This window comes from Scyliorhinus torazame, chromosome 4 (assembly GCF_047496885.1).
Source record: "Scyliorhinus torazame isolate Kashiwa2021f chromosome 4, sScyTor2.1, whole genome shotgun sequence".
In the NCBI taxonomy this organism is placed as follows: Eukaryota; Metazoa; Chordata; class Chondrichthyes; order Carcharhiniformes; family Scyliorhinidae; genus Scyliorhinus; species Scyliorhinus torazame.
The window spans coordinates 225,650,059-225,673,391 of record NC_092710.1 but is presented as its reverse complement, the minus strand read 5'-3'; the positions used below and the strand labels follow the sequence as shown (position 1 = coordinate 225,673,391).

The 23,333-nt window shown below is 48.2% G+C and overlaps 1 protein-coding gene across 1 annotated transcript in view; it reads left to right on the top strand.

Annotated features, from left to right (window-relative positions):
• lama4 (laminin, alpha 4) overlaps nt 1–23,333 on the top strand; it is a 300,723-nt gene that overhangs the window by 120,748 nt on the left and 156,642 nt on the right. The window contains exons 12-16 of the mRNA XM_072499415.1: nt 1,719–1,883; nt 5,268–5,461; nt 15,707–15,823; nt 19,531–19,679; nt 23,146–23,287. Of these exons, the coding sequence (XP_072355516.1) occupies nt 1,719–1,883; nt 5,268–5,461; nt 15,707–15,823; nt 19,531–19,679; nt 23,146–23,287 (767 nt within the window). The remainder of the gene's footprint in view (nt 1–1,718; nt 1,884–5,267; nt 5,462–15,706; nt 15,824–19,530; nt 19,680–23,145; nt 23,288–23,333) is intronic.

The window sequence follows — 23,333 nt, the reverse complement described above, 5'->3', positions numbered from 1 at the left end:
TTGCCTGTTATGGAGGGAAGATCTTATGAGGGAAGGCTGAGGGACTTGAGGCTGTTTTTGTTAGAGAGAAGAAGGTTAAGAGGTGACTTAATTGAGGCATACAAGATGATCAGAGGATTAGATAGGGTGGACAGTGAGAGCCTTTTTCCTCGGATGGTGATGTCTAGCATGAGGGGACATAGCTTTAAATTGAGGGGAGATAGATATAGGTCAGATGTCGGAGGTAGGTTCTTTACTCAGAGTGTAGTAAGAGCGTGGAATGTCCTGCCTGCAACAGTAGTGGACTCGCCAACATTAAGGGCATTCAAATGGTCATTGGATCGACATATGGACGATAAGGGAATAGTGTAGATGGGCTTTAGAGTGGTTTCACAGGTCGGCGCAACATCAAGGGTCGAAGGGCCTGTACTGCGCTGTAATGCTCTTAAGTTCATCTCCCTTAATCCTGACACACCTTGCATTGAAACAGACACACTTAAACCCATCCCACTGAGTGCAACTTTGCCCTATCCGTCCTCACAGACTCGCTGCATACTATTTCTGCCCATTCAACAGCTACCCTATCCTCAGATCCGTCTCCCACCACTATCTGTCCACAATTAGTCACTTTTTCAGGTCCTGGGATGTTTCTCTCCGGGCTAGCCCACACTTAGAATTTTTCCATCACTGGGTAGTTGAGCTTGCTGGCCAGACCGGCTCCTCAGAGATCGGGCCACCATTTTGAAAGGATGCCCCGATCTCTAAGTGAGCTTGAAGTTCCTCCACATGCCCCACCCATGGGCAGTGTCACCCCCCCCTACACACATGGTCATCCCCCCCCAAGTGAGGACACCCCGTTATTGGATCACTGAGGGCCCCCTTTTCAGGTCTTCCCCCGCCCACTTTCCGGACCCCCCTTACAAGATATCACCCTTCACCCCCCCCACCCTTCATACACCCCATTCTTCCTTTCATAGTCGCTGTCTGACACTGGGACCTTGGATGTTGGCAGTTCTCCTGCCAGCCTGGCAGTACCACTCAAGCACCTTAGCAGTGCCAGGGTGGCAGTGTCAAGGGGCCAGCCTGGCACTGCCAAGATACCTGGATGCCATGATGAGAGCCAGGGGGCCACCCTGTTCTGTCCCTGGCCACCTAGGAGCCTCCAATGGCCTGGGAGACCCCCAGGCGCCCTGATGCCTGGTCCACATTTGTGTAGACCAGTACTAATCGGCGCCCGCATGACTTCTCACTGGGGAGCCGCTTAGATCACCGGAGGCCATTAGATCAGATTTCCATCTTACTAATGGGATGAGATGCAGTTTGCCTTTAATTGACCTCAATTAGCTTCGTACCACATCTAGGCGGGTTCTAGGTCCCACCAACGGGAGTCGACCGATTAGTTCGCAAGCTGCTTGACACCAGGCACGGTTCCCGGCATGGGCCCTTCCCACAATCTAACCGGCTCGTACAGATCCTCACCAGGTGCAAGCAGTCGTTAGATCGCACCCTGAACCTTATAATCATTTGAAATGATTGAGCCGACAGTTTCATCTGAAAATTAAATTGTACCACAACATTGTGATGTAAAATGACAAGAGATCAAAAGATCAACCTTGGAATCTATGCCACCTATAATTAGCCATATCACATTGCAGGACACTTAAACTTAGCCACTTGACTTTTCTGATAACCTTTATATTTAGACTTTTGATAAGATATAATCTCATTCCGTTGTGCAGATATTGTTGAAGGCCTAAATAAATACGGAACAGAAGAAGAATTGGCAGCTGAGGAAATCAACAAAGTCTTCCATGAGGTGAAGAAAATGTTGGAGGAGATGAGAAATCGGAACTTTTCTGACCAGAAGCCACTCACTGAAGAAGAAAGAGCAAAAGCCCAGAGTTGTATGTTTTATTGATTTGGATTTATTGTCACGTATACCGAGGTACAGTGAAAAGTATTGTTCTGCGTACAGTTGAGACAGATAGTTCCACATATGAAAAAACATAGGGCATACATAAATACACAATGTAAATACATAGACACAGGCATCAGGTGAGCATATGGAGTGTAGTACTACTCAGTAGAGAAGATGCGTAGAGAGATCAGTTCAGTTCAGTCCATAAGAGAGTCATTCAGGAGTCTGGTAACAGCAGGAAGCAGCTGTTCTTGAACCTGGTTGTGCGTGTTCTCAGACTTTTGTATCTCCTACCTGATGGAAGAAGTTGGAAGAGAGAATAACACAGGTGGGAGGGGTCTTTGATTATGCTGCCCGCTTTCCCAAGGCAGCGGGAGGTATAGACAGAGTCAATGGCTGGGAGGCGGGTTCGCAGGGATGGGCTGGGCTGTGTTCATGATTCTCTGTAGTTTATTACAGCCTTGGGCCGAGCTGTTGCCATACCAGGCTGTGATGCAGCCCAATAGGATGCTTTCTATAGTGCATCTGCAAATATTGGTAAGATTCAATGTGGACATGCCGAATTTCCTTAGTTTCCTGAGGAAGTATAGGCGCGGTTGTGCTTTCTTGCTCGTAGCTTCGACATGGGTGGACCAGGACAGATTGTTGGTGATGTGTACACCTAGGAATTTGAAGCTATCAACCATCTCCACCTCGGCACCATTGATGCAGATAGAGGTGTGTATGATACTTCAGTTCCTGTAGTCAATGACCAGCTCCTTAGTTTTGCTGACGTTGAGTGAGAGATTGTTGCCATTACACCATGCCAGTAGGTTGTCTTTGTCCCTCCTGTACTCTGACTCATTGGTGTTCGCGATCCAATCCACTATGGTCATGACATCAGCAAACTTGTAGATGGAGTTGGAGCCAAATTTTACCACATCGTGTGTATATGGAGTATAGTAGGGGGCTAAGTATACAGTCTTGTGGGGCCCCAGTATCGAGGACTATCATGGAGGAGCTGTTGTTGCACTGATTGTGGTCCATGGGGCAGGAAGTTGAGGATCCAGTTGCAGAGGGAGGAGCCAAGTCCTAGGTTTTGGAGTTTTGATATAAGCTATTGTGGTCCATGGATCAGGAGTTGAGGATCCAGTTGCAGAGGGAGGAGCCACGTCCTAGGTTTTGAAGTTTTGATATGTGCTTGGCTAGGATTATAGTGTTGAAGATGGAGCAGTAGCCAATGAATAGGACTCCTTGTTGTCAAGAGGCTCCAGGGATGAGTGTATGGCCAGGGTGATAGCATCTGCTGTGGACCGGTTGTGGCAATATGCAAATTGCAATGTATCAAGGCATTCTGGGAAAATGGAATTGATGTCTCTCTCATGACCAACCTCTCGAAGCACTTCATTACGATTGATCAGAGGGACCGGACGTTAGCCGTTGAGGCATGTTGCCTGGTTCTTATTTTGCACAGGTATGATGATGGTCTTCTTGAGGCAGGTGGGAACCTCAGAGTAGGGAGAGGTTGAAGGTACACCCATCATTTAGTCTGCGCAGGATATAACTGCAGAACTAGGGACCCCGTCAGGACCTGTTGCTTTCCGAGGATTCACTTTCAAGAAGGCCGATCTGATTTTGGAAGCAGTGACGCTGGGTATGGGTGTTTCCAAGGCTGCTGAGGCAATTGACAACGGTTTGATGATTTCCTGCTCGAACCAGCATAAAATGTATTAACTTCGATTAACCAGGGGCTGGTTTAGCACACTGGGCTAAATCGCTGGCTTTTAAAGCAGACCAAGGCAGGCCAGCAGCACGGTTCAATTCCTGTACCAGCCTCCCCGAACAAGCGCCAGAATGTGGCGACTAGGGGCTTTTCACAGTAACTTCATTGAAGCCTACTTGTGACAATAAGTGATTTTCATTTCATTTCATTTCAACGAAGAGGGGTGCGCTGCTGCTGGAGATTCTACTCGGATTTGCTTTGTAGCCTGTTATGTTGTTTAAGCCTGCCACAACCGACGAGAGTGTATGCTGTTAGTCTGTGACTCTAGCGTAGTGTGGTATTGTCTCTTGGCATCCCTGATGGTTTTGCGGAGGTCGTACCTGGATTTCTTGTATAGGTCAGGATCGCCTGTCTTGAACACTCAGACCTAGCCTTCAGTAGGGAGTCAATCTTCCGAATAAACCATGGTTTCCGGTTTCCGGTACTACCTTCTATGACACGCAATCTTCTACACAGTTGCTGATGAAGCCTGTGGCGGTGGTGGCATTACTCTTGTAGGTTGGCTGCTGAGTTCTTGAATATGGACCAGTCCACTGACTCCAAGCAGTCACGTAGGAGCTCTTCTGTGGCCTCGGACGAGCATTGCGCAACCTCCGTAACCAGATTCTCACGCTTAAGTTTCTGCTTGTATGCCAGGAGGAGCATTGTCTTATGGTCCAACTTTCCAAAGTGCGGTCAGGGGATGGATCAATAGGCACCCTTGATGTTTGGGTAGCAGTGGGTGAGGATGTTGGTTCCCCTGGTGGGACAGGAGATAGGTTGGTGGAACTTTGACAGTACACTCTTGCTGTTGGCCTGGTTGGTCCCCTTCCACATTGAACAAGGCCTCCAGGTATTCTGTTTCACTGTTATTTATAGAGGTGTACAGTTCATCAAGTGCCTTCTTCACTTCTGCCTGGGATGGCATGTAGACTACGATGATAATAGCAGAAGTGAACTCCTGGGGAAGGTACTATGGGTGGCACTTTGCAGTCAGGTATTCCAGGTCCTGGGAGCAGTAGTTCGCTAGGGTTGCCACGTCCGAGCCCAGGAGGAGTTGATTAAGAGGCAAACAGCTACACCCTTTGCTTTGCCCATTGACGCAGTGCGGTCCATCTGGAGTATTGAACTGTCAGGTTGTATACCACGGTCCAATAAGGCAAGGGTGAGCCATGTCTCCGTGAAACAGAACACAAAGCGGTCCCTCACTTCCCTCTGAAAGGTAAGTCTAGCGCTAAGCTCGTCCAGCACATTACTGGTTCACATTAATGTTATCTTTTTAACACTGAGAAAGAAACATACATTCAAAGGTATGGTAATAACTGAACACCACGTTGTGTGAAATACATGAAAGTTCCCATCCTTTCATGTGAGTAGACAAACACCTTTCGTAATTGTAACTTCAATCCAGAGAATCCTTTTAGTTTTCAATTTTGTACATGCAAGTGCAGTACTTAAAGGGCTACAATAGAGAATAGTCCTTAGACTATTTTTAGCTGATCCATAAATGTTTGTTTCATTCTCCAGTTCCGTCACTCTGCTCCAGTTCCTCCTATTTTCCCAATTAATGCATGTTTGGGCATTTCATAACACCAGTCTGGAGATGTTCAATATTTAATTACTTTTCAGTGTTGGATCATGTTCGTGGTCTCCAGGGTTTGCTGATGGAAAACAATGACTCGATTCGTAGAATACAGGACAATATTACTGTTTACAATACCAACGTCTCAGACCTGAAGGAGGCACTTGAAGATGTGATCAAGATTGTTCAACAAACAGAGGAGAAGAACAGAGAAAACGTTAATGGATACAAAAGAAAAGAGGTGAATCTAATACAGTAATGCTTCAGTCCAAACATTGAATACTAGCTCTCCACTTTGTTACATATTACAAAATGCAAAATGTAAATCTGCCTGTTGAGACCATGGGCAGGATTCTCCACCCCGTGATGCCGGAAATGCGGAAAGCGATTGGGTGGAGAGTTGGCATCTGCCAAAAAACGAGGTTCATGCCCAGCTTTGGACCGGACGCCATGGTCTTGGGGCCCGCTGATGTCGAGAATGCAATCTGTGCCCACTCCGGCATGCAAAGCTGGCATTTGCATGTGTTTGCATATGATTACCGGGTCCAATACAGTATTCTCCGGGCATTCCTGGGCTCCCCTGTGCTGAGTCTGTCATCAACTGCACAGTATGCCCCAAGCCTTGGAACCACACATTTTTGGCACAATTTCTTGCACTTGAAGGCAGTTGAACTCCTCCAACTCCTTCTGCAGGCGATGGAAAGTTGCTGATACCCCCTCCTGTAGATCCTAGTTCTGTGCCTGCATCTCTTGCATCATTGGGATCATTCTTTCCGGAAGCATGATACCTGTCTGGACTACAGCTAACTCTTGGGATCAGGCAGCCCTCTGACTGCCTGCCTTGGGAGTTCCTACCTCCACCTGATGTGCCACAGCATGTGTGACGTACATACCAGAAAATGTCCCAGGAGACTTTTCACTAAAATGCCCCACCGAGCTGATGGTCTCAGGGATGGTGGAGGGTGTAGGGGAGTGCAGTGCCGAAGAGTCACCATCGTCTCCGGACTGGGCTTGCGCTGAGGGCGCTGGTGCCCACAGGGGCCAGATACACCAGATGGTGATCCTGCAAGGCGAACAACAGGACACTTTGAGATCTTGGGAAGGAGTGGTGTTGGAAGAGGGGTAACTCACTTGCTATGGGACATCGGTATGCATTAGGGGCTCACTTGGTTTACCCGTGCTGCCCAACGCCAGGAAGATAGCCCTCTCGACCACCTTCTCGGCTAACTCCATCACCCTTCTGCTCAGCGGCGGATAGCACCCTTAGGACAGCAGTCCCCCTCTGATCTTCTCATGCTCCCTTCTGTCATGGGCAATATTCTCCTGGGGGACAGGAATGAACATTGTGAGAGATTTGGGCACAGGTTACACAGGGGTCTCCAGCTGGCGGCATGCGCGTGCAAGTTACCTGGCCAAAGAGGACAGTACAAGTGTTGGGGTTTGGTGCAGGGTGGGATTTGAGGGGGATGCCAGCAGATGTTTTTTAATAATAATCTTTATTAGTGTCACAGGTAGGCTTACATTAACACTGCAATGAAGTTATTGTGAAAATCCCCTAGTCGCCACATTTTGGCGCCTGTCCGGGTACGCAGAGGGAGAATTCAGCATGTTCAATTCACCAACAAGCGCATCTTTTCGGGACTTGTGGGACTTGTTTGGCATCTAAGGGGAGGATGCGCACTGAGAGCTGCGACTGGTGACAGGGGCACAGAGGTGCTGACTCACTCTGACTGATCTAAGGAAGTCGTTCATATTCTTTTGGCACTATAGACTGGACCGCCTGGTGAGGCCCATGGCACTCACGGCCTCGTCTACCTTCACGCAGGCCCAGTTTACATCTGCAGGCGGTAGCCTCCTGCCCACTCTGGGTAAGAGAGTGTCCCACCTCTCCTCCAACGCATCTTCCCAGAGTGCTGTTAGATACAGGGTCATCGTCGGGAACAACACCTCTATTCCCACCGAGAACAGACTGTTATTTTTTTTAGTTACATCGTACCCGTAGTCTCTCAAACAGAGAATTCCGCTCAATATTTATTTTTCAACTTCCAGGGTGGCCATCAGAGGAAAAGCAAAAAAATATCGAGGGTCGGTTGTTCAGAGTATGAACATTTACTATATATTATTTGAAAACGTTTCTGTGCCTATGATGAGGGTGGTGGTGCATAGAAAATATAGGACTGAGGTCACATTGAGCCATTTTTATATCATATCTACATATATTCCAACTGATGAAGTTAAAGACTTTGAGATAAATTTACCAATTCTGTGCTCTTCGGTAAATTTATCCTCATTTACCAAAATATTAATTGATTTAAATTTAATCTATTCATTTTCCATCTACTTTCATTTTATGTCTAAAAAAATTATATTTTAGAAAATATGAATGATCTCATAGCGAAGTTATTGAATGCATCTGAAAGTTAAAATAACATAGTTTAAATGACTCACTCATTGATACACCCTGAATATTGATGACCACTTAAACTCATCTAAGGCACGAGGAGAGATATAAACAAAATTAAAGAAAATCCCTGGTGTTCAATGAGCCAGTATTTTGATACAGATATGGGATGAGCAATATACTCACCTGTCCTTTTCATTTCTGATTCTACCTATAATTCAGGAGCCAGTTTTATTGTGTTGCAAATGACTTTTGATGAAAGCTTGTATTACAGATAGGAGATAAGGGAATAGTGTAGATGGGCTTTAGAGTGGTTTCACAGGTCGGCGCAACATCGAGGGCCGAAGGGCCTGTACCGCGCTGTAATGTTCTCATGTTCTATGTTCTAGGAGAGGCAAATTGTACCTTCTTCCTCTCACCAACTGTCTGTAAGCAAGTGAGCCCCTAATGTACAGTGATGTCCCTATAGTAAGTGAATTAGTTTGAAAGTATGCTGTGCCATATTTCCTGAACCTTCAGTATGTCTGATCCAATTTACTTATACCTCGCAAAAATGTGTTATGGTTAACTTAGAAGGTTAGATTATTCACATTCAAAAACTATGGGAGGTGTATTCCCAATGTCCCACTCCACTATACACATCGTACGGGGTGGGATTCAAACCTCCCGTCTGGTCGGAGAATCGCCAGGGGGTAGCGTGGTTCCCGCCTCCTGCTCCGACGCCGGCTGCCGAATTCTCCGCCACCGTTTTTTGGGCGGGGTCAGGGATCGCGCCGCGCCAGTTGGGGGCCATTGGCAGCGCGCCCCCCAAGCCCCCCCCCCCGGCGATTCTCCGGGCCCAATGGGCCGAGCAGCCGCCCGTTCTCAGCCAGTCCCGCCGGCGTGGATTAGACAAGGTCCATACCGGCAGGACCTTGGAGGGCGGCATGGAGGGCTTGGAGGGCGGCTTGCGGAGTCCTCAGAGGGGGCGAGGGGGTATCCGGCCCCTGGGCTGGCCTGGCCCGCGATCGGGGCCCACCAATCTGCGGGCGGCCTCTGTGAGACTCCACGATGGCCGGCGCGGAAAAGAAACCCCCTGCGCATGCGGCAGAACACGCTCTTGCGCATGCGCTAACTCGTGCTGGCCGGCGGAGGCCCTTAGGCGCCAGTTGGTGCGGCGGCAACCACTCCAGAGCCGGCCTAGCCCCCGGAAGTGTGGAGGATTCCGAACCTTCTGGGCAGCCCGACGCCGGAGTGGTTCACACCACCCTTTGGTGCCAGTACGGCCCACCCCGCCGATTGCGGGAAAATCCCGGCCCTTAAGAGAGGTAGAGAAAAGAAAGTTGTACAACTCGGGATAGCAACAGTACAAGAATCACATCAATTAATATTAGTTCACGTGATTATCATAGCCCAGAGTCAGCGTGCAATGAGGAGTTATTCTGCACAGGAGTCAAATTCAGCTGGTTTAATATCAGGGTTCTCTTTAGTGGCCCTGATACCACAAGGTGAAGTTTTTTTTAAAAATATGTTTTTATTAAGAATTTTTCAACAATATTTTCCACCTTACAATCAAACCCCCCCCCTGTAACAAAGAAAAGAAAGAGAACTCGCGTGGCAAGCCATGAACATGGCAAGTCAATAAGATACAGAACTTTGTACATTGGAATCTTCCCGTACATGTCAGTTTCCGGATCATTCATGTGTTTTCTTGCTCAAATGCCCCCCAGAGGAACCACCCTTCCCCCCCCCCCTCCCTCCCCTCCTCCCCCCCTCCCCCCCCCCCCCCCACGAACGATGTCCCCCCCTCCCCCCCTCCCCCCTGGGTTGCTGCTTCTGCTGTCCGACCTTCATCTAACGCTCCGCGAGATAGTCTAGGAACGGTTGCCACCGCCTGTAGCACCCCTGTGCAGACCCTCTCAAGGCAAACTTTATCCTCTCCAACTTTATGAACCCAGCCATATCATTTATCCAGGCCTCCACGCTGGGGGCTTCGCCTCCTTCCACATTAGCAAGAACCTTCGCCGGGCTACTAGGGACGCAAAGGCCAGAATGCCGGCCTCTTTCGCCTCCTGCACTCCCGGCTCATCCAATACTCCAAATAGTGTTAGCCCCCAGCTTGGCTTGACCCGGACTTTCACCACCTTAGATACTGTTCCCGCAACTCCCCTCCAGAACCCCTCCAGTGCCAGGCATGACCAAAACATATGGACATGGTTCGCCGGACTTCCTGAGCACCTCCCACATCTGTCCTCCAACCCAAAGAACCTACTCAGCCTCGCACCCGTCATATGCGCTCGATGAACAACCTTAAATTGTATCAGGCTAAGCCTGGCACACGAGGAAGAGGAATTAACCCTACTTAGGGCATCAGCCCATAGCCCCTCCTCAATCTCCTCCCCCAACTCCTCTTCCCATTTACCCTTCAGCTCCTCTACCAAAGCCTCCCCCTCTTCTTTCATCTCCTGGTATATCGCCGACACCTTGCCCTCTCCGACCCATACGCCCGAAATCACCCTATCTTGAATCCCCTGTGCCGGGAGTAGCGGAAATTCCCTCACCTGCCGCCTCACAAACACCCTCACTTGCATGTACCTGAAAGCGTTTCCCGGGGGTAGCCCAAACCTCTCCTCCAGCACCCCTAAGCTCGCAAACGTCCCGTCAATGAACAGGTCCCCCATTCTTCTAATCCCTGCCCGATGCCAGCTCTGAAACCCCCCGTCCATCCTTCCTGGGACAAACCGATGGTTACCCCTGATCGGGGACCACACTGAGGCTCCCATCGCACCCCTGTGCCATCTCCACTGCCCCCAAATCTTTAGCGTTGCAGCCACCACCGGCTGGTGGTACACCTTGTCGGCGAGAGCGGCAGTGATGCCGTCACCAGCGCCCCCAGGCTCGTTCCTTTGCAGGACGCCATCCCCAACCTCTTCCACGCCGCCCCCCCCTCCCTCCATCACCCACTTACGGATCATTGCCACGTTGGCTGCCCAATAGTAACCACCCAAATTCGGCAACGCCAACCTTCCTCTATCTCTGCTACGCTCCAGGAACCCCCTCCTTACCCTCGGGGTCTTGCTCGCCCACACAAATCCCATAATGCTCCTGCTTACCCTCTTAAAGAAGGCCTTAGTAATCACAATTGGGAGGCATTGGAATACAAAAAGAAACCTCGGGAGGACCACCATTTTAACCGACTGTACCCTACCTGCCAGCGAGAGTGGCAACATGTCCCACCTTTTAAAATCCTCCTCCATCTGTTCCACCAGCCGCGACAAATTAAGTTTGTGCAGTGCCCCTCAGCTCCTAGCTACCTGAATCCCCAAGCATTGAAAGCTCCTTTCCGCCCTCCTCAACGGTAGGTCATCTATCCCTCTTCCCTGGTCCCCCGGATGGATCACAAAGAGCGCACTCTTTCCCACATTGAGCTTATAGCCCGAAAAGTCTCCAAACTCCCGTAGGATCTGCATTACCTCAACCATCCCCTCCACTGGATCCGTCACATACAGCAACAGGTCATCTGCGTACAGTGACACTCGATGTTCCTCTCCCCTCGAACCAACCCCTTCCATTTCCCCGACTCCCTTAACGCCATGGCCAAAGGTTCAATTGCTAATGCGAACAGCAGAGGGGACAGGGGGCACCCCTGCCTCGTCCCTCGATACAGCCGGAAATACTCCGACCTCCACCGATTCGTGACCACACTCGCCACCGGGGCTTTATACAGGAGCTTAACCCAACTAATAAACCCTCCCCCGAACCCAAATCTCCTCAACACTGCCCAGAGATACTCCCACTCTACTCGATCAAAGGCTTTCTCCGCGTCCATAGCTGTCACTATCTCCGCTTCTCCCTCCACCGATGGCATCATTATCACATTTAGGAGCCTTTGCACATTAGTATTTAACTGCCTACCCTTTACGAATCCCGTCTGGTCCTCGTGAATCACCCCCGGGACACAGTCCTCAATCCTCGTGGCCAACATTTTTGCCAGCAACTTAGCATCTACATTAAGGAGCGAGATCGGTCTATACAACCCACATTGCAGTGGGTCCTTATCCCGCTTTAAGATCAAAGAGATCATCGCCTCCAACATTGTGGGGGGCAGGGGCCCCCCCCTCCCTTGCTTCATTAAAGGTCCTTACCAGCAACGGGGCTAACTGGTCTACATACTTCCTGTAAAACTCCACCGGGAACCCATCCGGCCCCAGGGCCTTCCCTGCCTGCATGCTCCCAGGTCCTTTTACCAGCTCCTCCACCCCAATTGGCGCCCCCAAACCAGCCACCTCCTGCTCCTCCACCCTTGGGAACCTCAATTGGTCCAAGAATCGCCGCATCCCCTCTTTCCCCCCTGGGGGCTGGGACCTATACAGTTCCTTGTAAAAGGCCTTAAAAGCCTCATTCACTTTCCCCGCACTCCGCACCGTAGTTCCCCTGCCATCTTTGACTCCGCCTATTTCCCTCGCTGCCATCTTCTTACGGAGCTGATGTGCCAGCATCCGGCTCACCTTCTCCCCATATTCATATATCGCCCCCTGTGCCTTCCTCCACTGTGCCTCTGCCTTCCCTGTGGTCAACAGGTCGAACTCCGACTGGAGACTTCTTCTCTCCCTGAGTAGTCCCCCATCAGGAGCCTCTGCATAGCTCCTGTCCACCCTTAAAATCTCCCCCACTAACCTCTCCCTTTCCCTGCCCTCTCTCTTCACCCTATGAGCCCTGATGGAGATTAACTCTCCCCTGACCACCGCCTTCAGCGCCTCCCATACTACTCCCACCTGCACCTTCCCGTTGTCGTTGGCCTGCAGATACCTTTCAATGCATCCCCGCACCCTCCCGCACACTTCCTTGTCTGCCAGCAGTCCCACATCCAACCTCCACAAAAGGCGTTGGTCCCTCTCCTCCCCCAGCTCTAACTCCACCCAATGCGGGTCATGGTCTGAAATGGCTATGGCCGAATACTCCGTTCCCTCCACTTTTGGGATCAATGCCCTGCCCAGAACAAAACAATCTATCCGGGAGTAGGCCTTATGTACGTGGGAGAAAAAGGAAAAATCTCTGGCCAAAGGCCTGGCAAATCTCCACGGATCCACTCCCCCCATCTGGCCCATAAACCCCCTAAGCACCTTGGCCGCCGCCGGCCTCTTCCCCGTCCTAGATCTGGAGTGATCTAATGCTGGGTCCAGCACCGTGTTAAAATCCCCACCCATTATCAAGCTCCCTACCTCCAGGTCTGGAATACGCCCCAACATCCGTTTCATGAATCCAGCATCGTCCCAGTTCGGGGCATATACATTCACCAGTACCACCTCCGTCCCCTGCAACCTACCACTCACCATCACGTATCGGCCTCCCTTGTCCGCTACTATGTTCTTGGCCTCAAACGACACCCGCTTTCCCACCAGTATTACCACCCCTCTATTCTTCGCATCCAGCACCGAATGGAACACCTGTCCCACCCATCCCTTCCTTAACCTGACCTGATCTGTCCCCTTCAGATGTGTCTCCTGAAGCATGACCACGTCTGCCTTCAGTCCCTTTAGGTGCGCGAACACTCGGGCCCTCTTAACTGGCCCATTTAGGCCTCTCACATTCCACGTGATCAGCCGGATTGGGGGGTTACCCCCCCCCCCCCCCCCCCCCACGCCGCCGACTAGCCATCTCCTATCTTAGGCCAGTCCCGTGCTCGCGCCTCCCGCACCCTCTAGTCCCCCAGGCAGGGAACCCCCGCCCCGACCACCTCTTCCATTTTTAGTTCCCCCTCGGACAGTGCAGCAGCAACCCTAAAATCCCGTGAGAGACTCCGTGTGGGAGTCTCTCCTCCTCCTTACCTTCCTCCACCACCCCCCCTTTTTGGCGCGGGAAAAAGCCCGCGCTTTCCTGAACCAACCCTGAATCCTGTGGCGCAGCTCCTGTTGCGGCCATTATCCCAGTTCCCTCATCCCCGAGTCTCACCTCCCTCCAGCACCGACGTCCACATTCCCCATCATCATCATCTCGTCTACAGAAAAGGAAAAAAAGGAAATTTTAGGAATTTTAACCAGAACTCTACCCACATCCCCATCCATCATCCCACCCATGGGGTATTCTTTACCCATATTTACAACACCATATACAACCAACATTTCCCCCCACAACCACATTCCCTCAGTTCAAGTCCAGTTTTTCCGTCTGAATAAAGGTCCAAGCCTCTTCTGGCGTTTCAAAATAATGGTGTCGGTCCTGATAAGTGACCACAGTCGCGCAGGCTGCAGCATGCTGAACCTGGCTCTTTTTTTATGCAGCACCGCCTTGGCCCGGTTGAAGCCAGCTCTCCTCTTTGCCACCTCTGCGCTCCAATCCTGGTATACTCGGATCACCGCGTTCTCCCATCTACTGCTCCGCACCTTCTTGGCCCATCTCAGCACACTTTCTTTGTCCACGAAGCGATGGAACCTTGCCACTATTGCCCTTGGCGGCTCCTCAGCCTTGGGTCTCCTCGCCAGGACCCGGTGAGCCCCTTCCAGCTCCAGGGGGGTCGGAGGGGCCTCCGCACCCATCAGCGAATGGAGCATCGTACTCTCATACGCCCCGGCATCAGCTCCCTACACTCCTTCGGGAAGACCCAGAATCCGGAGGTTCTTCCTCCTCGACCTATTCTCCAGGACCTCAATTCTCTCGGCCCACCTCCTGTTCACTGCCTCGTGCGCTTCCATTTTTACCGCCAGGCCCAGGATCTCGTCCTCGTTGGTATTCACTTCATCATTCACCTCACGAAGCTCCACCGCCCGGGTCTTCTGGGTCTCCTTCAGCCCCTCGATCGCCAACAGCATTGGCGCCAGCACCTCCTTTTCAGCTCCTCCACACATCGCTTGAGGAACTGCTGCTGGTCTGGCCCCCACGCTGCTCGCTCTCCGCCCTCCGCCATCTTGCTTTTTTCCCCTTGTTTTAGTCTCTGCTCCAGGGCCTCTTTTCTCGTCGTTCCACCGCTGATCTCGGCCATATATCTTAAGGGGGGTCCTTACTGCACTTTCCCACACGGGATTAATTTTTTAAAAACTCCGTTGGGGCTCCTCTGGAGAGCCCGAAAGTCCGTTGTCGTGGGAGCTGCCGAAACGTGCGGCTTAGCTCCGCATCGCCGCAACCGGAAGTCACCACAAGGTGAAGTTGGCACACAAAGATTGAATCAGTTCTGCAGGCAATGGAAATTGTCCATTAGAGACCGCCTTTGAGGAGCAGGCTACAATTCTTGTTCAGCCTATAACTCTGCTTCATAGTAGTTCACCAGTTGGGTGTTAAACAGCATACTGAGGATTTCTCAATTCACAAAGGAATTTAGAGATTTCAAAATGGTCACTCAAGTCATGTGACTATTTCTTTATCCATAATCATTTCAAAAGGGATGTTTATCCAATATCTGGAATTGGCTTGGATTTCAGGACTGATAATGTCTCAGCCAATATGTTTCGAAAGAGTTACCATCCATGCTGAGGTTCTTGCATCAGGAAGTCACTATCTAGGCAGACCCACTGACTTTGCTTGAGGAGTAAGCTTACATAAATGCAAATAATGTCTATTGTTCCTTCAATGGTCTCCTTTTGAAATGGTCATGGACAGTCCTGATTAAGTAATTTTAACATTCAAAATTCACCCTCTGTGTACCCGAACAGGCGCCAAAATGTGGCTACTACGGGCTTTTCACAGTAACTTTATTGCGGTGTTAATGTAAGCCTACTTGTGACAATAAAAATTATTATTATTATGTACGAGGTGTCAATTGGCAAGATCCAGGATTCATAATTATAATGTCCTACACTTGGGTATGAGATTCCACAATGGTGAGAGGAGGATTCTTTTGTTCTTGTAATTCCTTTTCATCATGTAAGTTGTAGCAGCCATCTTTTTTTGTTCAGCAGAATATTCAATTAAAAAATAGCAAAAATAATAAAGTTTTGGTACATACAGCTTCGGATTATTTTCATGTCATTTTGGCTCAACATTTGGTGTTACATTACCAGGCAATTCATAAGAGAAACTGTATAAATGCATTTATAAAATGCCCTGAAATATTTCTTCAATTATAAATTATTCATTCATGTAAATTTTCTAAATACTTCACTTCTTCCACAGAGACGACGAAAAATATTAAACAAACATTTTGATGCTGTTAACATGACCCTTCAAATGGCTAATGATGGCTTGATAGACACAGAGATTGCTATATCAGAGCTAGACAACAAGATTGTGGTAAGACAAGACAAACTTTAATAACTAGTGAATGCTCAGTAGGTGTGAAATACATTTTATTAGATTCACACAAAAAATGTGTCTGCTGTTCAATATTTCTATCAAAACGTTATTGACAGGTGTACGATTACGCAATAAATGGAGTTCAAGAGAAATCTTCCTCCTGGCTGTCATTGATGACTCCCTTCTAAATGGTCATTGTTATATATTTCCTGCCTATAAGATTGTTATATGATGAACAGCAGAGGCAGTATACAGATACCCTACTTCCAAGACTCGCAGCACACCTGTATAGAATGCTCAACTATAATTACTTTTGAAGTGCATTCACAGTTACATAGTTAATCATAGCAATCATAATCCCACAACAAAAATTAAATCAATAACTGGTTGAAGAAGAATTAATGGTTAGGACACCAGGATAATTTCATAGTCCTTTTCAATAGTGTAATGTGGCAAAAAAAGGGGCAGAATTTTATGGACCCTCGCTGATGGGTTTGCAGGTGGGTGCTCTTCCCACCGCTCTAAACTGCCCACAATTGTACAGGGGTGGGTGTGGTGGTGTGCAGGAGAAGCCTAGGGCATACAGCCCTCCCATGCCACAATAAAGGCATTTAAATGGCCATCCCATGGCCACTTAAGGGCTGCTTCCCACCCAGCTTCAATGTTGGGGTGAGCTGGAGAAGTTGAGGGATGGGGAAGCTCAGCCAGTTACTCTGCTTAGGCACAGGCTGGGGGGGGGGGGGGGGGGGGTGGGGGGGGGGGGTGCATCTCCATCACTAGCCCCTTTGTATATGTTAGGCACCCTCTGCCCTCATTCCTCCCACTCTCCCCCAAGGTCTGAATCTCTGTGTGCTCCCTGCTCACCTGCTCATCAAACATTGACCCCCACTCACCTCACCCCCATCCTTGCTGCACCGGCATGACATCCCCTGGCACTAACCAGCATTCTAGCTCCAGCACTTTGACTCTGGGACTGCTTTTAGTCCCAGCAGTGAACACCACTGAAAGGCATCTCTCAGGCAGGACTTTCATCTGAGCGAGGGGCAGAAGTCCCACCTCCAGTCATTCAATGTCTATGGGACAGCCAGAGATGTGTTTCCTGCCAACTTCAATGGTGATGGGTGGGAAACCCTGCAATTGGAAAAGTTCTTCCCAAGGTCTCAGTTTCAAGTTTGGAGATATGAAGTAGTGGTAATATCACTGGACTGGTAATCCAGAGAGCCGGACTCACGCTCAGGGAACATGGGTTCATATTCCCCCGCCCCCCCCCCCCCATGGCAGCTGGTGGAAAATGAATTCAGTTAACAAATCTGGGAAATATAAAGCTCGTCTCATTAATGGTGGCCATGAAACCATTGTCAATTGTTGTAAAAACCCATCTGCTTCACTGTCCTTTAGGGAAGGAAAGCTGCCTCCTTACCTGGTCTAACCTACACGTGACTCCAAATCTACAACAATGTCGTTGACTCTTTACTGTCCTCAGTGATATCCAAGCAAGACATTCTGTTCAAGGCCAATTAGGAATAGGTAACAAATGCTGGCCTTGCCAGCAAAGCCCACATTCATGAAATAACTTTTTACAATTTCCTGTAATAAAAACTGCAAATATTGCTGGAAAAACGCAGCAGTTCTGGCAGCATCTGTAAAGTTATTATTCCGAGTCCAATGTGATTCTTCTTCAGAATTTCTTTGGAACAAGGGCCTCGATGATTAACATTTATTAGCTTTCAGTCGAGATCCATAGAATCCTGACAGTGCAGAGGCAGGCCATTCAGCCCATCAGGTCTGCACTGAACCTCTGAAAGAGCACCCTACCTAGCCCACTTCCCCACCCTATCCCTGTAACCCCACCGAACATGCACATCTATGGACATTAAGGGGCAATTTAGCATGGACAATCCACCTAACCTGCACATCTTCGGACTGTGGAAGGAAGCCGGAGCACCCGGAGGAAACCCACGCAGATACGGGGAAAACGTGCACTCCACACAGACAGTCACCCCAAGGTAGGAACCTTACCCAGGTCCCTGGTGATGTGAGACAGCAGTGCTAACCAGTGTTCCACCATGAAAGGGGAAATTTATCAATGGAGAGTACATTTTTAAAAAGTTTTTTTTACACATTCCACTGTACACAGACCATAAGACATAGGAGCAGAAGTAGACCAATTGACACATCGAGTCTGCTCTGCCATTCAACATGATTATGACTGATCTCATGAGATAATCCTCAACTCCACATTCGGACCTTATCCCCATAACTCTTGATTCCCTTACTGATTAAAGATCTGTTTATCTCAGCCTTGAACATACTTAATGACCCAGCCACTAGAGCCCCCTACGGTAAGGAATTCCACCTGTTTACTACCCTGTGAGAGACAAAATGCCTCCTCATCTGTATTAAATGGGCAAGCCCTTATTATGAGATTAAAAGGGATACTGTGGTTCATTGGTTCTAGAATGTATACAGTGAGTCAATGGGCATGAAAGTGCCAGAACTTGGCATACGGGGCATGAGGGAGTTGATGGGGGGGTGGGGGGGGAGGAGGGGGGGAGCTTGACTCGCAGACATGTGGGCTCACAGAGGGTGGACAGAAGGACAAAACCTGGCATAGTGGGTGGGTGGAAGGGCATAGAGGGCATGAGAGGATCAATAGTTCTTTGTAACTAGGGAGTGCGAGGGGGACGTTTTGAACATAGCAGGGTTCATGACTCCTTTCAAGGGACATGAGTCACTAATCATTAAAAACATGGCCCAACTCCGTGAAAATTGAGAAGGAGCAGCAGATACCTAGTTCCACAATGGAACTAGGTATCCAGTCCAAGTCGGGAGTGCTGGATGAGGACTTCTGACAGAATGCAGCCAGACCCTTTGGAAACACAAAAATCACACAGTCATGGAATGGGCCATGCTGTGGGGACCTGGGTTCAAATCCTACCATGGCAGGTGGTGAACTTTGAATTCCATAAAATTCTGCCATTAAAAATCTAACGATGACCACAAAACTATTGTCGAATGTCGTAGAAACCCAGCTGGTTCATTAATTTCCTTTAAGGGAGGAAAAATGTTGTCCTTACATGGTCTGGCCTACATGTGACCCACAGAAATGTGGTTGACTCTTAAATGCCCTCTGAAATGGTCACTCAAGGCCAATTATGGATGGGCAATAAATGCCGATCCAGCCAGTGATGCCCACATCTCCTGAACAAATTTTTTAAAAATCACCTATTACGCCCATCACCAACGCATACTGTAAAATCACAGGCAACCTGCTAACTCTGTTCTAACACAGTGTACCTAGATGTCACAACATAGAAATAATGAGGAAAATTTGGGTTTAAGATGAACTTATTTTGGTCTCAGCAATTAGGTGGGGTTGGAAACAAATTGCAGCCACTGGAATTGTCTGCTTACGGGTGGATTCCTTCTTTTCATCTGCTTTATAAACAATCCATTAGCACACAACACCTCAGTTTTAAGGCTGAGAACTACTGATCAGTAGTTTTCAATAAAGGCGAAGTGTGCAGAATTCAAGATGTTTTCAAAGCCCTTCATCCCCTCGCTCTGAAAATATTAAACTTTTTAATGACTTCAAGCTATTATAGTAAACATCAAAAAATGCTTGCAAAGTTTTACTTCTTGTCAAGAGGAATAAAAAAATCTAATTGTCTTGTTTTGCTTTTTTTGAATTGTGTTTGTTTCAGAATCTGACTACATTCCATGCCTCAGTAGATGGTGCTCATAAATTATTGAATGAGAAACTGACTAATCTCTCTACGTACGACAAACCCCTGGCTCTCCGTGCTATAGACTACGCTGAAGAGCTTCATAAGCTTTCCTTAGAATTGACCAAGTAAGTTCTGCTAGCCAATGTCTATGTCAAACATTTTTAGGACAGTAAAAATATTGCTCGAAACAGCAATTAAATGAATAATAGGAAGGAAAGATAGGAATTTGTGCACATGCTAGTGGAATTAGCATGTTCAGAGACCTCTGCATTGGTGATCTTGTCCTGCCAAGAGATGCCAAGGATTGGACTAAGGTACAAATGTGAAAAATGTTTGGCCCTTTCTCCTGTCTCGCAAATGCTGCCTCGGTTTCACCAAATTGGGGAGTGTGCTGAGGATGCAGATTTGATAGACTCACAGTTTGGTGTTCTCAGTCAAGTTACTGGTGTTCCACACTCTTACTATTTGGATGTAACAGCTGCAGCTTTTGCAATATGTGTGTTGATTTTAGCAAAAAGGTGAGTTTTAAGCCGACTCTGGAGCCTAAGTATGAGAAGCTACGAACAACCTCCAGCCTTGCATTGTTAATGCTGATTTTTGGGTGTATGGCAACATCCAGACACATAACATCTGCCTTCCTTATACTGATGGTCAAATCAAACTCTTTACAGGTGTGAGTGAGTCTGTCTATTTGCCACTGCAGGTGTTCCTCAGTATGGAACATTAGTGCGGCATCGTCAGTGTTCAACAATTCTCTGATGAAGACTTGTTGCACAATTAGTCAATCAATCAATCAATTAATTATCTTGGATCTTAGGTGAGAAAGACCGAACAGCTTTCCATCAAATCTGGCAGTTGGCCTAAAGACATATGGAAGCAGGAAAAATAAAAATATGCAAAATAGTATTGGCACCAGAGCAAAAAACTGGTTGACCCCACAGCAGACCTCAAAGGGGTCCCGCCATAACTAACAATCATGCTGTCATGGAAATAGGAGATCACACTGAGCTGCTTCATTAGCTTAAATAGACCAACTCTGCTCATGCGAGCAACTCACCTTCCCACCCAGCGTTATTTCATCTGCAAATTTGAAGATATTATATTTAGTTCCCTCATCTAAATCATTAATTACACTGTGAATAGCTGAGGTCCAAGCACTGATCCCCGCAATACACCACTAGTCACTGACTGCCATTTGGAAAAATACCTATTTATTCCTACTCTTTGTTTCCTATCGGCCAACCAGTTTTCTATTCATCTAAATACACTACTCCTAATCACATGGGTTCCAATTTTACAGGCTAATCTCTTATGTGGACAGGAGCCTCTCTTCTGGGAGGTGTCTTTAATTAGGGGATCTCTAGGAGGTCTTTTTAATAAGAGAGTCTCTGGTGGGGGCCGTTTGAGCTGGAGGGGGGTCGGGTCACCCTTGTTCTGGGGTGCGGGCGTTGGGGGGATTATATAAAAAATTCATTGGGGACCCTGAATTGCGCTGCGGGTTGGGGGGTGTGGGCGGGGGCGGTTTATTGCGGGCACTTCAGTTCCAGCAGGAGAACCTAGGTTGGGTTTTTTGACCATGCCCGCCACAAGATCACCATGGATGGGAAAGGGACCACATAAAGGTCCATTGACCTCGGGCGGGAATTTCCGGTGACCAGGTGGTCATGGCTGAAAATTTCCACCCACAGTCTCCCAAACGGAGAATCCTGCCCAATATCTTTCCCTACAAAAATGTTTTAACACATGAGGCATTGACCTGCCACGTCAAACTACCAGCTCAGGAAAGATAAATGATAAGGGGCAAAGACTAGGTGAGATTTTCTGCTACCCTGATCTTTGTGTACCTAACAATTTTCCCATAATTGTCAATCAGGCTCTGACTGAAAACTGGTGTGTATCTCTCCAAATACATTGCCGAGATTTTAGACTGGATCTTAAGCCACTCTGACAAAAGAAAATCGGAGGGGGTGACACCTGATTCATGCAGCTGGTCTGGCCGGGAAGGGGGGTTGCGAATCAAGCCTGAAAGGTTGATTCCACAGAGATAATAGCACCATCTTTAAAGAGTAATTGGAACTGACGTTACGCTTACTCCAACCCCCTCCTCCCCCCAACCACCATAAAGGTTTTGGGTGCTCTCTCCACTCCCCCCACAATTATCAGGTGCTCAACCCCCACCACAAATTGATCTTCCCAGAGGGCTCACCCCTGGCATTGCCCCCTGCACAGGGTATCACTGCCAGGTGCCAGGGGCAGTACCAGGCATGTCCCTCTCCCCGGTGGCTATTCTTGCCGTCCCCGGTGGGATTCCCTGGACTGTTCCACATTCTAAAATAGCTGTTGTGCAACTCGCTGACGTGACGACACATCGGCGAGGTATGAATATTTAGAGAGGGGGAAGTATATTGCTAGGAAGCACTTTAATTATAGTTAATTGTCGTGAAATGTATTAAAATGAGGTTTTGGGGAACCTCGTACTTCACCAGTGAGCAGCGTGGAAAATCGGGAAATGAGAATCTCGTTTCCTGACTCTCGCGATATGTTGCACCCGTGTCGCCATTCTCGTTGACGGTGAATGCGGGCACAAAATCTCCTGATCAAACCATGCCACAAAGAGTCCTGCAGATATCCAAGGTCAGGGCATTGACACCAGCTGGATCTGATCATCACCAGTTGTGACACAACATCAGTCTCAACAAAGGTAATTACCAGATCACTGACTGCAATACCGTTCACTCCATGGTGTGCACCAGGGTTAAGATGCAATCGTTGAAGCTTTTCGATTGAAAGCAGAAATGCAGTCCTCGAATGTCAGCGATACTTCTTACCCAGATAAGAACCAACAGTTCCTGGAGTCACTTCAACAGACACTCATCAGCATTTCCACAGAATACAGAAGTGAAATGAAACATACTTTGAAGCACCATTCACAATACTCTGAACATATGGGAAACAAGAGCTGTAAAAGGCTGACCTGGTTCGAGCCTAACATTGCTGTCATGGAATCTGACATTGAAGCCAAGCAATCTGCTCTTATTAGGTTTTACACTTATTTATGTGACAACATGTGGCAATTTGCTTGAATGTACTTTTCCATCATATGATTATAGTGATATCTCAAATCATGCAGGTGAAGCAAAAAAAGTTTATTAATGTCATTGGAGTCAGTTTAAAATGCCTGAAACAATGCTTCAGAGTTTGTAATTCTATACGTTGCCCTCCTGGCCAAGGAAACATGAAAAAATGTAAAAGGAAATTTGGCCAGGCCACCTGTCGCCCAGAATCTGCACAGTCAACAGTTGACTGTGCTGACCTTAATCAGCCCAGTTAAACTGGCACTTGCATTCCGAAGGCAAGATCAGAGCACTATTCTGCCATTTTAATTAGGCCCCTGCTTCTCTGGAGCAGGCAGCTAGCCCATGCCTGAATTCAGACAAGTAATGCTTTTTGGTGAAGGAATGCATCAGGAATGTGCTGTGGAACCATTCCTCCCTCTTCATCCCCTGTCTGCAAAGATCCCACCCATAAGAGTCAGCTCTTATGTGTTATCATGTACAAAATGAGTTTAAAATGATTTTGTTCTTTTTACAGTATTTTGACGATGATTGATGCAAATGGTATTGTCCAGAGGGCTATAAATGCTTCAAATGTCTATGATAATATTGTCCAATATGTGGCAGAAGCTGAAAATAATGCAACTACTCTGCTCAATGCTGCACAGAGAGCTGAAGATGTAAGTGTTTTATATTTATTTTGCAGAATATACTGTAAACAAAATA